Source organism: Ictalurus punctatus, chromosome 26 (assembly GCF_001660625.3).
Source record: "Ictalurus punctatus breed USDA103 chromosome 26, Coco_2.0, whole genome shotgun sequence".
In the NCBI taxonomy this organism is placed as follows: Eukaryota; Metazoa; Chordata; class Actinopteri; order Siluriformes; family Ictaluridae; genus Ictalurus; species Ictalurus punctatus.
The window spans coordinates 1,078,002-1,095,000 of NC_030441.2; the positions used below are offsets into that span (position 1 = coordinate 1,078,002).

At 36.4% G+C, this 16,999-nt stretch overlaps 1 protein-coding gene across 3 annotated transcripts in view; it reads right to left on the reverse strand.

Moving 5' to 3' along the window:
* Positions 1–4,814: 4,814 nt before the first annotated feature.
* Positions 4,815–16,999, reverse strand: part of LOC108258401 (transmembrane protein 94) — a 21,288-nt gene continuing 9,103 nt past the window's right edge. For all 3 annotated transcript variants that reach the window (XM_053676033.1, XM_053676032.1, XM_053676034.1), the window contains 12 exons: positions 11,710–11,804; positions 11,503–11,602; positions 10,931–11,039; positions 10,666–10,846; positions 10,301–10,378; positions 10,042–10,127; positions 9,547–9,628; positions 8,066–8,214; positions 6,129–6,226; positions 5,729–5,822; positions 5,368–5,538; positions 4,815–5,078 (listed from right to left, as the gene is read on the reverse strand). In XM_053676033.1, coding sequence (XP_053532008.1) covers positions 5,006–5,078; positions 5,368–5,538; positions 5,729–5,822; positions 6,129–6,226; positions 8,066–8,214; positions 9,547–9,628; positions 10,042–10,127; positions 10,301–10,378; positions 10,666–10,846; positions 10,931–11,039; positions 11,503–11,602; positions 11,710–11,804 — 1,316 coding nt within the window. In that variant the 3' untranslated portion in view covers positions 4,815–5,005. The remainder of the gene's footprint in view (positions 5,079–5,367; positions 5,539–5,728; positions 5,823–6,128; positions 6,227–8,065; positions 8,215–9,546; positions 9,629–10,041; positions 10,128–10,300; positions 10,379–10,665; positions 10,847–10,930; positions 11,040–11,502; positions 11,603–11,709; positions 11,805–16,999) is intronic.

Below are 16,999 nucleotides of genomic sequence, written 5' to 3' on the forward strand. Positions count from 1 at the left end.
GTGTGTAGTGTGTAGTGTGTATTGTGTAGTGTGTGATGTGTAGTGTGTGGTGTGTAATGTGTAGTGTGTAGTGTGTGGTGTGTAATGTGTAGTGTGTAGTGTGTAGTGTTTTCTCTAAAATTCCATCGAAGAAGTTAAACACAGGGAAATGATTTCAGCTCTGTCTGTAAGCAATAGTGACAAAAAAAGAATAAAAATAGAGAGCTAGACACAGAGAAGAGGAGAGAATGATCCAGCGAGAGGTCAAACGTTTATTTCTGCTCCATATGCTGCCCTGATGATCTCCACGATTCAGCTCTCATTTAACCTTTGACCTTTAATTTATCCGAATCGGATCCGTGTCCATGAGGCTGTGACTGTAAATTCAGCTCCGTCCTTATCCTTATATCGCACACTGGTTTTATCCGTCTCTCTCCATCCTTAACGTTCATCCATCCGTATATACCTACACTCCAGGATGTGCTGTGAATGGAAACGAATTCGCACTTCCTGTCATGTGGAGGTCTGAAGGGTGAAGATCCACATAAACACTCCATATAACGCATGATATTATTTATGGAAGGTGCTTTCCCTATTTATACAAACACTACACGTACATATTTTATGTTTGACTCTATTTAATATTTCATACAATAAGTATCTGACTTCAGGACTTGTAATTAAATTATGTTGTTCATTAATATTTACTGTTTGTTTGCTTGTTTATTGTTAGCAGTTAGCTAGCTATCCTATCAGAATTGCACGACGCCGTTTTAAACTATCTAATCAGGCAGGCGCGAGGGATTGCCTGAAAGCGGAATTCACCCAGAAAGCTTTGCGATTTCGATTCAAGTTCATTTTTTTTTCTTTCATAAAATGCCAACGGGTGTAAAATGTGAAAGATAAGTTATTTGCTTTAGTTAATTTAGCTAGGAATTCGAAACCTTACAGAAAATAAAAACAACTGAGGTTTTTCACCGGACGTAATTGAGAATGTGGACAAAAACGACTCTAAATTGTTTCCATGTGAAAACGTATTATGCGTTTTAAATCTATCCAACAGGCCAAGTCACGGATTCATCACTTCCTGTCTGGCTTACAGGAAGAGATATCCACTAGAGCCGGCAGGAAAACCTGTTTCCATAGTATCCTTGTAACGCCCATAATGAGCACAATTAGTGCTGTTCTACACCTAAATCGAACCCAAACCTTAACTTCAGTGACCTAAAGGAAACCTTTTGGCTCTTTTTAAAATAAAAGGTATAGTTTCTGTTAAAACAGACAAACAAAAATGCTGGACGAACGTTTCCACGGGATCAAAAACTGTCAGGTGTTTCGTATCCTTGTGGGGACTTTTTTTTTTTTTGGTTTTGCCCAAAATATAAACTAAAAGATAGGAAGTTTTGATCATTTTTGTGGGGACATTTGGCTCTGCTCCCTATGAGGTCCCCATTAAAATATAAAACCAAACAAACAAATTAAAAACAAAACAAATCCCAACCTTTTATTGAAGACGCAAACTAACAAACTAAGAATCAAAAGGTTGCTGAGGTTAATGTTAGGGTTAGATTTAGGTGTAGCATAGCATTTATTATCTGCGCTAAGATCAACAGAAGGTCCTCATAAGTCCTCATAACATGAAAAAGTGTGTGTGAGTGAATGTGTGAATGAGCCTCAATCTACAGTACGGTGTATTATTGCTGCATTACATGTGCGACCTGGGATAGGTTGCCATAACAACCTCTTATACGATATAATCATGAAGAAAGTGTCTGTGTTTGTGTGTACACATTATAAATAACATGGTATAAGCCACGGCCAAGTGGTTGAGCGCTTGTTTATGTTTGGATCGGCTTCCTGTCAGTTATTTTATAGAAACGCTGGTCACTGAAATCGCCAAGTGCCCAGCTCAGCCAGATAATTCTTCTGCGAGCAAAATAACTAATGAAAAAAAAAAACCCAGAATAAACATTTCCCCAAGATGGAGTCATTTATTACTCACGAAGGGAATGAAGATGGACGCAAAAATCACAAAACACAATCTGTACAAAACATTAACCTGTTTCAATCGCGGGTTTTTGCGGCCTCCTGGTTTTTTTGTTTGTTTGTTTTTTAATTCGAGGAGATAAAAAGATATGATATGAAAAATATGTATTTTTGAGCGATAACTTAAGCTGGCGTGTTAAATTCCTACGCAAAATGCGTACGTGAACGTTCATTAGCGCAATCAAACACACGATACTGTGCCTACTGGACACTTCATTTAGTAAACGCTCCTTAAGTGGAAGAGGGTTGCTTGGCAACCTTTGGCCTGGATTTGAGCCAAGTGTCTGCTGCGTGTGCGCACACACACAGACACACACACACACACACACACACACACACACACACATACACACACACACACACACTGCTTCCGAGGTAATTCAGGGCAATGCAGTGTTTATAGCGGCACTGCCTCATTCAGAGAGTCGAAATGGGAAAAACGATAGAGGAAAAAAAAGAGAAATTGAGTGAGCTGGAGAGAGAGAGAGAGAGAGAGAGAGGGAGAGAGAGAGAGAGAGAGAGGGAGAAGATGGAAGAGAAGAGGTCTGCAGAATGAAATTAGCTGAAGGAGGGTTTTCTGGCTGAAGTGTTAAAGCGCAGCGTCAGCAGATTTCCTACTCTATTGTTCTAAAGGAGACGTTAGAGACAAGAGGTACTGAAGAGGTATATCACCACACACACACACACACACACACACAAACACACATATACACACATATACACGTGTGACAAGATGAAATAGAAATCAAGGTCGCACCGATCACACTCGACATACAGGAGGAAAACATGAAGGCAATACCCTCCTGAAAAACACAGTAGAAACCATTTCAGAAATTCTGATGGTTTCCACTACAAATACCATTAAAACCATTAACAAATGTTGTGTGTTTGGGGCATTAGGATTTAATGCTTTGTGTATTGGTTTCCATTAGACATAAACATACCACTGAATGTTTAGAACACTAAACATTACCACTAGAGGTCCACACGGACCATTATAGTTTCCATTAAAACCAATACAATTCCCATTATAACCATTAGACTGCCTGTAATGGTTTCTCTATAGTTTCTTTTTTAATTGTATGGTCTGATATAAATAACGCCCAGCTACACGTACCTGTATCAACACGTACCTGTACCTTTATCAATCATTTCATTAAAACCGACTTCACGTCCCGTGTTTTTTTTTTTTTTTTTTTTTACCTCAAAATTGAGTCGATTATTACCTCAGAGATCATCTTATTTTTGAAGTAACGATTTGTAAACGATCGATTCTGAAAAACGTTCCTTTTTATTATTATTTTAACTCCATTGAACGCACTCATCCCTACCGTATAAGATGTTCGAAAACATTCCGCACGTCGTGAAATCATCCGAATTTCCTAAGGATCACGGGGAGAAGAAAAACAAGTGTTCCTGCTTTCCTTTTGTCGTTTTTACTTTGTTTACTTTCTACGTGACGCTGTGGCGTGGACTGACGCGGTTATCGACGGTAAAGAATAAAAGATATAACATTTTAAGTGAATGATTAGAATGACTTTACTGTACCTGACTAGCTAGCTAACCCTAAAAAAAACCCCGACCTAGCGATTTACCGCTAACGCTAATCTGTTAATCTCCTCACATCTCTTGGTGGTGTAAAATTCCCGAGTTGAAACAACGCTAATCGCAACGAAGTATTTATAAGTCGTGTGGCGTAAACGTCGCACGGGCCGAGATTATTTTGGTCCGTCGTAGAAATACTGTAGCGTGAGGCAAAATTCCAGGTCGCTGACGCATGCCTTTGTGCTTTCGTCCGCTCGGCTTCTGTAATGCACTTCACACCGTGCTGCCAGAAAACACATCGACTGACTGCAGGCTGAATTTCAACAAGCTCCTGTAAGCGGGGGGAAAAAAAAGAAGAAGAAGAAGAAGAAAAAAAAAACAGCTGGCTTTAAGCCGATTTTATTTATTTATTTATTTATAAAAGTGCTTATTCGCCTATAAAAGCCTTTAACGGTTTTACTAACATCGGATTCATTTATCGCCTCGTCACAGCCCAAGCGCCGTTACGTCGCTTCAACACGCTAAATATTAGCGTTGTTATCGTTATTATTTCAAACGTTGTTAAGTTTCTTGATACGATGTCCAAGTAAATGAAACGTCCACGTAAAATGACTTATTTCATTATTTATTCAGTACGTTCATGAAGTGAAATGAGTACATTTTAATTAGTATTTCATTATATAAAGAAAAGCGAGCTTCAAATTCAAATTGTGTCCTTTGGCTTTAAGACGTCAGCGCAAGCATGCACCGCTGTGATTGGCTAACGTGCTTGCCTATGAATTAATTATCGAAGCCACCTGCCGTAACACGTGCGGAATTGTTTTCGGAGACCGAGCGCCAGGGGGCGGGACCAACGGTGCCATTATGTAAAAGTAGGTGTCGACGGCTTGCTGCAGGGGCAGTCATATGCAAATGTTTTTACCCGTGTGATGTCACAAGTCTCAGCATGTCCAAACGAGCTGGGTTATAAATAAATGATTTTGTCGTACTGAGGACGATGTATTAAGCCACGAAACAACCTCTTATACGTATGTCAACGGAGAATTTGATTTCTCATGTCATGACGCCTTTACGGTTTTGAATAATATCTGTTTTTATTTATTTAGTTATATGGTTTTTTTTTTCAGAGAGTGCATCTTTAAGTCGCATTTTTTTTTAAAAGCCAAAAAAAGAATGATGCATTTCCTGTAAATATTATACGAATGTAACGAACTTGATAATAAAGACAGCGCAGAAATAGAATATCGAATGAAACCTGCAGCTTTAATTTTCTCACAGAGTGAACAGAGATCATTAAAAGAACAAAACCTTTTAAAAACACAACCAGAAACGACAACCGTCGAGTTCAGTTCAGTTCTGTTTGTAGTGTAGCACTGCCATCTTATGGCTGTCCTGCTTCGGTGTGTGTGTGTGTGTGTGTGTGTGTGTGTGTGAGTCAAAAAGGAGAATTCATTCCAAGTTTGGTGTCAAATTGCAGCTTCTGCCTTTTCTGGTACCTCACCCTCATCCTGTAACACACACACACACACACACACACACACAATTATTATTTATATTAATTACATTATCATTATCATTATTATTATTATTAGTAGTAGTATTCTCCCAATAACAAGCTGCATGTTTTTCTCTAATGAACTGTAAGACAGAGAGAATAGAGAGAGAGCTGCTGAGGGAACGAGTGTTTATAGCTGCTATAACGTACGTGAGAATAGGAACTCACTCGTTTCCTGGAGCGTTAAGTGTAATGACAAATGGATAAAAACTACGCTTCTCTCATAACAGGATTATTATTACCTTATCTCATGCAGTTTTATTCCCTCGTTGATAAATACGAGGGGGAGGAGCCAGAGGATTCCCAGCAACCAGGTTACCGGTGGTACGTCACTGATGTAGAAAATGCGGTGAGGGGTGGGGTCATGCCAGAGGAGGCGGGATCCAGTTGCTATGGAAACACTCAGGATGGGTCTGAATGTGAGAAAAAAAAAAAACCCTGCATAAGCCTGAAATGTAAATGAAGGCCTATACAGTATTATATAATATACAGCTTTAGATCAATGCTTGTTTTTTTCCTGACAACCAAACAAATATATAATAAATATGCTGAAATATTAAGTGTGAACGTTAAGAAAAAATTGAGGAGTGCGTTGAGACTCACAGAGTGCAGATGACGGCGCACCAGCTGTGGTTGCTCAGAGGGTTTTGCTTCCACAAAGGTGCCGAGCGATGCACGTGACTGACTGACGTGCACACTACCGAGAGAAAAAAAATGTAAGGAGTAAGTAGTGACACACGCTAGACCACTCGGTTAAACGAAAATAATCCACGCTAAAAAATATTCCACTTCGAGTATATTACTGGAGTCTGGAGTGTGTTATTCCACATATACAAAAGCAATTTCCCAAAAACTGCTGTTATACTAATAAATGAATTCACCTCTTCGGACCGATCAGCCTCGAGAATTCAGACTCAAACAAAGCGTAATAAAATGCATACAAAAATGATTTCATTACACCTTAAAACATGACCATGAACATGAGGAGCAACTTTTGACTCACTGGCATAGACAAGAGAGAGCAAGGCAATGACTTTCTGTCCCAGAGAAAGACCGTCCGAGTGTTTGCCGTACCAGTCTGGGGACCATGCTGAAGAATTCCTAAACAAAACAGTATGAAAAGAAATTACATGGATAGTGTTCAGCAGGCTTAACAGGTTTAGAAGATTTAGAATGTTTAGAATCTCTAGCAGGTTTAGAATGTTTAGCAGGTTTAGCAGGTTTAGCAGGTTTAGAAGATTTAGAAGGTTTAGCACATTTAGAATCTTTAGCAGGTTTAGCACTTTTAGCAGGTTTAGAAGATTTAGAATGTTTAGCAGGTTTAGCAGGTTTAGAATGTTTAGCAGGTTTAGAAGATTTAGAATGTTTAGCATGTTTAGAATGTTTAGCAGGTTTAGCAGGTTTAGAATGTTTAGCAGGTTTAGAATGTTTAGCAGGTTTAGCAGGTTTAGCAGGTTTAGAAGATTTAGAATGTTTAGCATGTTTAGAATGTTTAGCACGTTTAGCAGGTTTAGAAGGTTTAGCATGTTTAGAATCTTTAGAAGGTTTAGCACGTTTAGCAGGTTTAGAAGATTTAGAAGGTTTAGCAGGTTTAGCACGTTTAGCAGGTTTAGCAGGTTTAGAAGGTTTAGCACGTTTAGCAGGTTTACAAGGTTTAGCACGTTTAGCAGGTTTAGCAGGTTTAGCAGGTTTAGAATGTTTAGCAGGTTTAGAAGGTTTAGCAGGTTTAGCAGGTTTAGAAGGTTTAGCACGTTTAGCAGGTTTAGCAGGTTTAGCACGTTTAGAATCTTTAGCAGGTTTAGCAGGTTTAGCAGGTTTAGCAGGTTTAGAAGGTTTAGCAGGTTTAGAAGGTTTAGCACGTTTAGCAGGTTTAGCAGGTTTAGCACGTTTAGAATCTTTAGCAGGTTTAGCAGGTTTAGCAGGTTTAGAAGATTTAGAAGGTTTAGCAGGTTTAGAAGGTTTAGCAGGTTTAGCAGGTTTAGCAGGTTTAGAATCTTTAGCAGGTTTAGCACGTTTAGCAGGTTTAGAAGGTTTAGCATGTTTAGAATCTTTAGCAGGTTTAGCACATTTAGAAGGTTTAGCACATTTAGAAGGTTTAGCACGTTTAGGACGTTTAAAAGGTTTAGCACATTTAGCAGGTTTAGCACGTTTAGCAGGTTTAGCAGGTTTAGGACGTTTAGCACGTTTAGAAGGTTTAGCACATTTAGCAGGTTTAGCACGTTTAGCAGGTTTAGCACGTTTAGCAGGTTTAGCACGTTTAGCAGGTTTAGCACGTTTAGAAGCTTTAGCACATTTAGGAGGTTTAGCACGTTTAGAAGGTTTAGCACGTTTAGCAGGTTTAGCACGTTTAGCAGGTTTAGCACGTTTAGAAGCTTTAGCACATTTAGGAGGTTTAGCACGTTTAGAAGGTTTAGCAGGTTTAGCAGGTTTTGCTTAGCTTTGGAAATGATTAATAAATAAACAAATGCGCACAATTATCCATAGCAATAAAAATAATAATTCATTACTAATACAAATGACTCATCCAAACATTAAAATCTAGATCGGGATAAAATGTAATAAAATATTAATAGTACATGATTTTATTAGAAATGTAGTACGAAATGAACGTGAAAACAACACGAATATTGTACAATAAAAACGCAGTAAAAATGATGTAAAAGGAACTGATACGTCGAGAATAGATATTTCAAAAGCAGAAGGAAAATCATCAAATCAAATCAAATCAAATCAAGGTGTTATTGTGTAACTTATCACTGTGTTAATTGCCAATGCAAAGCAGTCTAATAGATATTATATACTATAGATTACTATATATTATATACTATAGATATTATACTACTGTATACGCAATATTATCTCTTCTGTGTACAAAAACGAACACTAAGTGACTCCTGTAATAAAGCCTTGATAATAAATATAATTACAGAGATTACGTACATGAGCAGAGCTGTCGGGTGACAGAGTTTCCCGTCTTCGTGATTGATGTTCAGGCAGAAAGCGTGCAGTAAAAGGCCGAAGCAGGTTAAATAGACGCACACGGTCAGACCAAACTTCACCGAGTAGCAGAGCACGAAGTACCGCAGCGTCTGCAGGTGAGAATTTAGAGAATTGTGTGATGACCACAATATTTTAGACTGCTGATGTTTATTGCTTTGGAATGCAAATTATTATGAATGAAATATGATGAAATTCGGCACAGCGATAGAGGACACGCTTAGCTGTCTTCACACCAATTTTGGTGTACGCCAATCAAGAGCTGTAGCGCCACCAACAAGGCAAACTCGGACATACGTTTGCAATAATAATAATGTGGTAGAAATGAGGTTTCACTGTACTCTAATACCCCCCCACACACACTTAAAGCTCACAGACTTGTTTTAGTGTTTTACATGATATATTTTTGAATAATAAGTACTACCTAAAAAAAAAAACCTGATAGCTATTTGATTAATAATAAAACATTTCTGGTAATGCGTTGTGACTTTCAGACTGACTTCATTTGCATATAAAAGAATCAATAGAGATTAAAATAAAATGAGATATAATTAGATAATTAAAATTAGATATATAAGTGCTTTTTGTTGCACCTCATTTTATAGTAGGTAATCAGGTAATAGGTAATTATTTTGTAAGTAGCTAATAATGAAAGATATGTATGTGGTAAGTAATTGTATTTACTATGTAACATGTGGAAGCTAGTAATAATAGGCAAGTATGGGGTAGGTAGTTAGCCATTAGTTAGTAGCTAGTAAGTAGTTTGGTATTAAATATTTAAGGATGGGAAAGTGTGGTAACATGGTAGCTAGTAATCATGTATAAGTATATAATACTGTAAGTTCTTAGGTTTTAAATATGCTAACTAAGTTAGTTTTTAATATATGGTAACTAGTAATATTAGGCACATAGTTAGTAAGTAGTTTGTTTTTAATATGTAAGGATGGGGAAACATGTGGTAAAGTCATAGCTAGTAATTATATATCAGTATGATACTGTAAGTACTTAGTTTATAATATGCAAACTAAGTTAGTTTTTAATATGTGGCAGCTAGAAATATTAGGCAAGTGTAGGGTAGGTAATTAGCAAGCAGTCAGTTGGTATTTAGTAAGTAGTTAATTTTTAATATATGGTAATAATATGTAATAATTCCGTACATTTATATAGCGCTTTTCTGGACACTCAAAGCGCTTTACATTATATTGGGTACAAGTATAGGGTAGTTAGTTAGTAAGTAGTTAGTTAATTGTAAGTTCTTAAATATGTAAGGGTGGGGATATGTATCTGGTTTTTAATAGGTACATGTTAGCTAGCAATAATAGGTAAATATGGGGTAAGTCGTTGGTATAATTCACTATCAAATACGTGCTACTTTCCATACTGTAAATTGAAGTACTGCCTCTGTTTTGTTTTTGTTTTTTTACCTTTTTTGGTAGGAATCTCAGATTTTTCCCAGTAGGAACCTTCATGATGGAGCTGTCAGATGGCTTTCCCAGCAGTGACACACTGGATAGATAGAAAATAATGAAACAGATGTTCAACACAAAATGGTGCGCAGGTTTCTCCCTGAGAACTTATCTACTTGGAGCAGAAACCTTTTACATAAATGAGCTATACGTATATATATATATATATATATATATATATATATATATATATATATATATATATATATATATATACACACACCGTTTGTTTGTGTGTGTGTGTGTGTGTGTGTATTTAGCTCTTTGCAAGGACCAAAAAGGACCAAATGTCCTCATAATGCTAGGATAGTGTCCTCACAATTACCCGGTCCTCAAAAAAAATACAATATTTTATAAACAAAAGAGTCAAAATATTTCCTTCTTGCTACTGAGTTAGGGTTAGGTTTAGGTGTGTGTGTGTGTGTGTGTGTGTGTGTGTGTGTGTGTGTGTACCTGAGCATGGGGTAATAACAACATGAGAGAAGGAGAACATCACTGGTAGCCAGAGGAGGAGGCAGTTGGCACATAAATGCCAGAATCTGCAATCACACACACACACACACACACACACACACACACACACACACACACACACACACACACACAGTGATATTCCTTTGATGTTCCAGTATTTCGACTGTCCATGTTCCGATAGATAAGATTGGACTTCACTATGTTTTGGTGCAATGTTAAACTCGGGTGTGATCAGTACCTGTATAAGAACGAGCGAGAGCTGACACTGAAGCAAGAACAGGAAACACTTCCTGATCCCAGCCGTGGTGTGGCGAGCCTGTGGTACACACATTACACCCTTAATAATATACAGTAATAATACAGCTGTAATTTCAGTGTTTATGTTAATGTTAGTAAGTAATGATCAGTTATTAATAAGGAGTCAATAAGTAAGTAGTAAACTTTAACACTTCACAATATTTACTAAAAAATATTCTTTCTTTCTCCGTTCCATATTCTTTCCATTGTGTATGTAACTATCTATCTATCGATCCGTCTGTTTGTCTGTCTATCTATCTATTTATTTATTTATTTGTGTGTGTGTGTGTGTGTGTGTGTGTGTACCTGTCTGATCAGGCTGATGACCAGGTTGTTGTCCTGTCGGTGCAGCTGCACGGTGCAGGCTAACCCACAGATGGCGCCGGACAGCCGACTCAGACTCACAGCGCTCGATTCGCTCCGAGTCCTTGGGTGGATGTCGTTACCGGACGGACAGCACATGGGGGCGAGTGGCTCTAGAGCGATGCTGTGGAAAGAAAGATAAGAGGTCCAGCGAAATCAGGAATGGAGTATGTCACAAAAGACAAGATGGATAAAGAGGTCACATGACCTGATGTCACTCTGAAGGAAGATGGCGTTGTTGTTGATGTTCTGGCTGCTGCCGAGGCAACACACAACTTCTCCGTACTCCTGCATGATGCACACCATCTCACACTCGGCTATGACACGCATACAGCACACACACACACACACACACACACACAAATGTAAATTTAAGTTTGTATTCAATTTTTAGATCTTAGGAAAAGCAGTGAGGAGCTTTAATAAAATTAAAATCCTCATGGAGCTGAGCGTGTGCAAGGATTGATTAGACATTCTGTGTCATAGTGTTCGTTATTATTCTAAAATAGTAGAAAATAGTCAAAACGAAGACCTTCTATGAGCAGGGGGTGTACAAACTTTTGAGCAGCAGCGTATATTCAGGTCCATTCCATATAACGAGCTTAATATTCATATTACTATTTTTTTTGTGGCTTTCAATGGATAAAAAGTAGGACATTCTGTACTTTAATAAAATAAAATAAAAAACTGCTGTGCTATAAGAGGAATAAAACACATCAGGTGTGTGTGTGTGAGTGTGTGTGTGTGTGTGTGTGTGTGTGTGTGTGTGTGTGTACACACTCTGAGATGTGCAGTCTGTGAATAAAGGGACCAGAAGTGGAACGTTATCGATGTTTTCCAAGTGAGGCCGGACGTTCTCGATACCTTTGGGCAGCTTGGCCTGAAAAACACCCAAAATACCAACCAGTCAACGGTGTGTGTGTGTGTGTGTGTGTGTGTGTGTGTATGTGTGTGTGTGTGGGGGGGGGGGGGGGGGGGGGGGGGTACCCTGTTCAAATCTTCAATAAGACATGCGCTTTCATGCTCCATCAACCTTGACTCTGCCTCCTCTCTCACACACTCCCCAATCAGATGAGATTCCTCTGGAACAGATTACGATGATAAAAATCCCTCAGTGACGCAAACAAAGTTTAAAAAAAAAAAACCACACCACAACTTATGTGTATAAGTGTATGTCTGTGTGTATGTGTGTATGTGTGTGTTTGTGTATGTGTGTATTTGTGTAGGTGTGTATGTGTGTATATGTGTATTTGTGTATTTGTGTATGTGTGTATTTGTGTATGTGTATGTGTGTATTTGTGTATGTGTGTAAGTGTGTATTTGTGAATGTGTGTATGTGTGTATGTGTGTAAGTGTGTATGTGTGTATGTGTGTATTTGTGTATGTGTGTATGTGTGTATTTGTGTATGTGTGTAAGTGTGTATTTGTGAATGTGTGTATGTGTGTATGTGTGTAAGTGTGTATTTGTGTATGTGTGTATTTGTGTGTTTATGCATGTATGTATTTATGTATGTGTGTGTGTATGTGTGTATGTGTGTATGTGTGTATGCGTGTATTTGTGTATGCGTGTATGTGTGTATTTGTGTATGCGTGTATGTGTGTATGTGTGTATGCGTGTATTTGTGTATGTGTGTATGTGTGTATTTGTGTATGTGTGTATGTGTGTATTTGTGTATGTGTGTATGTGTGTATTTGTGTATGTGTGTATGTGTATATGTGTATGTGTGTATTTGTGTATTTATGCATGTATGTATATGTGTATTTGTGTATGTGTGTATGTGTGTATGTGTGTAAGTGTGTAAGTGTGTATTTGTGTATGTGTGTATGTGTGTATTTGTGTATTTATGTATGTATTTATTTGTGTATGTGTGTATATGTGTATTTGTGTATTTGTATGTGTGTATTTGTGTGTGTGTATGTGTGTATTTGTGTATGTGTGTATGTGTGTATTTGTGTATGTGTGTATGTGTGTATTTGTGTATTTATGTATGTATGTATTTGTGTATGTGTATGTGTGTATTTGTGTATGTGTGTATGTGTGTATTTGTGTATGTGTGTATTTGTGTATGTGTGTATGTGTGTATTTGTGTATGTGTGTATGCGTGTATTTGTGTATGTGTGTATTTATGTATGTGTGTATGTGTGTATTTGTGTATGTATGTATTTGTGTATGTGTGTATGTGTGTATTTGTGTATGTGTGTATGTGTGTATGTGTTTATTTATGTATGTGTGTATGTGTGTATTTGTGCATGTGTGTATTTATATATGTGTGTATTTGTGTATTTGTGTATGTGTGTATGTGTGTATTTGTGTATGTGTGTATGTGTGTATTTGTGTATGTATGTATTTGTGTATGTGTGTATGTGTGTATTTGTGTATGTGTGTATTTGTGTATGTGTGTATGTGTGTATTTGTGTATTTATGTATGTGTGTATGTGTGTATTTGTGTATGTATGTATTTGTGTATGTGTGTATGTGTGTATTTGTGTATGTGTGTATGTGTGTATTTGTGTATTTATGTATGTGTGTATGTGTGTATGTGTGCATTTATGTATGTGTGTATGTGTGTATTTGTGTATTTATGTATGTGTGTATGTGTGTATTTGTGTATGTATGTATTTGTGTATGTGTGTATGTGTGTATTTGTGTATGTGTGTATGTGTGTATGTGTGTATTTGTGTATTTGTGTATTTATGTATGTGTGTATGTGTGTATTTATGTATGTGTGTATGTGTGTATTTATGTATGTGTGTATGTGTGTATTTATGTATGTGTGTATGTGTGTATTTGTGTATGTATGTATTTGTGTATGTGTGTATGTGTGTATTTGTGTATGTGTGTATGTGTGTATTTGTGTATTTGTGTATTTATGTATGTGTGTATGTGTGTATTTATGTATGTGTGTATGTGTGTATTTATGTATGTGTGTATGTGTGTATTTGTGTATGTATGTATTTGTGTATGTCTGTATTTGTGTATGTGTGTATGTGTGTATTTGTGTATGTGTGTATGTATGTATTTGTGTATTTTGTATTTATGTATGTGTGTATGTGTGTATTTGTGTATTTTGTATTTATGTATGTGTGTATGTGTGTATTTGTGTATTTTGTATTTATGTATGTGTGTATGTGTGTATGTATGTATTTATGTATGTGTATATGTGTGTGTTTGTGTATGTGTGTATGTGTGTATTTGTATATGTGTGTATGTGTGTATTTGTGTATGTGTGTATGTGTGTATGTGTGTATTTGTGTATGCGTGTATGTGTGTATTTGTGTATGTGTGTATGTGTGTATTTGTGTATGTGTGTATGTGTGTATGCGTGTATGCGTGTATGCATGTATTTGTGTATGTGTGTATGTGTGTATTTATGTATGTGTATATGTGTGTGTTTGTGTATGTGTGTATGTGTGTATTTGTATATGTGTGTATGTGTGTATGTGTGTATGTGTGTATTTGTGTATGCGTGTATGTGTGTATGTGTGTATGTGTGTATTTGTGTATGTGTGTATGTGTGTATGTGTGTATTTGTGTATGCGTGTATGCGTGTATGCGTGTATGCGTGTATGCGTGTATTTGTGTATGTGTGTATTTGTGTATGTGTGTATGTGTGTATTTGTGTATGTGTGTATTTGTGTATGTGTGTATGTGTGTATTTGTGTATGTGTGTATTTGTGTATGTGTGTATGTGTGTATTTGTGTATGTGTGTATGTGTGTATGTGTGTATTTGTGTATGTGTGTATGTGTGTATGCGTGTATGCGTGTATGCGTGTATTTGTGTATGTGTGTATGTGTGTATGCGTGTATGCGTGTATGCGTGTATTTGTGTATGTGTGTATGTGTGTATGCGTGTATGCGTGTATGCGTGTATGTGTGTATTTGTGTATGTGTGTATGTGTGTATGTGTGTATTTGTGTATGTGTGTATGCGTGTATGCGTGTATGCGTGTATGCGTGTATTTGTGTATGTGTGTATGTGTGTATTTGTGTATGTGTGTATGCGTGTATGCGTGTATGCGTGTATGTGTGTATTTGTGTATGTGTGTATATGTGTATTTGTGTATTTATGTATGTATGTATTTGTGTATGTGTATGTGTGTATTTGTGTATGTGTGTATGTGTGTATGTGTGTATTTATGTATGTGTGTACGTGTGTACGTGTGTATGTGTGTATTTGTGTATGTGTGTATGTGTGTATTTTTGTATGTGTATATGTGTGTATGTGTGTATGTGTGTATTTGTGTATGTGTGTATTTGTGTATGTGTGTATGTGTGTATTTGTGTATGTGTGTATTTGTGTATGTGTGTATGTGTGTATTTGTGTATGTGTGTATTTATGTATGTGTGTATGTGTGTATTTGTGTATGTATGTATTTGTGTATGTGTGTATGTGTGTATTTGTGTATGTGTGTATGTGTGTATGTGTTTATTTATGTATGTGTGTATGTGTGTATTTGTGTATGTGTGTATTTATATATGTGTGTATTTGTGTATTTGTGTATGTGTGTATGTGTGTATTTGTGTATGTGTGTATGTGTGTATTTGTGTATGTGTGTATTTATATATGTGTGTATTTGTGTATGTGTGTATGTGTGTATTTGTGTATGTGTGTATGTGTGTATTTGTGTATGTGTGTATTTATATATGTGTGTATTTGTGTATTTGTGTATGTGTGTATGTGTGTATTTGTGTATGTGTGTATGTGTGTATTTGTGTATGTGTGTATGTGTGTATTTATGTATGTGTGTATGTGTGTATGTGTGTATTTGTGTATTTATGTATGTGTGTATGTGTGTATTTGTGTATGTATGTATTTGTGTATGTGTGTATGTGTGTATTTGTGTTTGTGTGTATGTGTGTATTTGTGTATTTGTGTATTTATGTATGTGTGTATGTGTGTATTTATGTATGTGTGTATGTGTGTATTTGTGTATGTGTGTATGTGTGTATTTGTGTATGTGTGTATGTGTGTATTTGTGTATGTATGCATTTGTGTATGTCTGTATTTGTGTATGTGTGTATGTGTGTATTTGTGTATTTTGTATTTATGTATGTGTGTATGTGTGTATGTATGTATGTGTGTATGTGTGTATGTGTGTATTTATGTATGTGTGTATGTGTGTATTTGTGTATGTGTGTATGTGTGTATGTGTGTATTTGTGTATGTGTGTATGCGTGTATGCGTGTATGCGTGTATGTGTGTATTTGTGTATGTGTGTATGTGTGTATGTGTGTATTTGTGTATGTGTGTATGCGTGTATGCGTGTATGCGTGTATGTGTGTATTTGTGTATGTGTGTATATGTGTATTTGTGTATTTATGTATGTATGTATTTGTGTATGTGTATGTGTGTATTTGTGTATGTGTGTATGTGTGTATGTGTGTATTTATGTATGTGTGTACGTGTGTACGTGTGTATGTGTGTATTTGTGTATGTGTGTATGTGTGTATTTTTGTATGTGTATATGTGTGTATGTGTGTATGTGTGTATTTGTGTATGTGTGTATTTGTGTATGTGTGTATGTGTGTATTTGTGTATGTGTGTATTTGTGTATGTGTGTATGTGTGTATTTGTGTATGTGTGTATTTATGTATGTGTGTATGTGTGTATTTGTGTATGTATGTATTTGTGTATGTGTGTATGTGTGTATTTGTGTATGTGTGTATGTGTGTATGTGTTTATTTATGTATGTGTGTATGTGTGTATTTGTGTATGTGTGTATTTATATATGTGTGTATTTGTGTATTTGTGTATGTGTGTATGTGTGTATTTGTGTATGTGTGTATGTGTGTATTTGTGTATGTGTGTATTTATATATGTGTGTATTTGTGTATGTGTGTATGTGTGTATTTGTGTATGTGTGTATGTGTGTATTTGTGTATGTGTGTATTTATATATGTGTGTATTTGTGTATTTGTGTATGTGTGTATGTGTGTATTTGTGTATGTGTGTATGTGTGTATTTGTGTATGTGTGTATGTGTGTATTTATGTATGTGTGTATGTGTGTATGTGTGTATTTGTGTATTTATGTATGTGTGTATGTGTGTATTTGTGTATGTATGTATTTGTGTATGTGTGTATGTGTGTATTTGTGTTTGTGTGTATGTGTGTATTTGTGTATTTGTGTATTTATGTATGTGTGTATGTGTGTATTTATGTATGTGTGTATGTGTGTATTTGTGTATGTGTGTATGTGTGTATTTGTGTATGTGTGTATGTGTGTATTTGTGTATGTATGCATTTGTGTATGTCTGTATTTGTGTATGTGTGTATG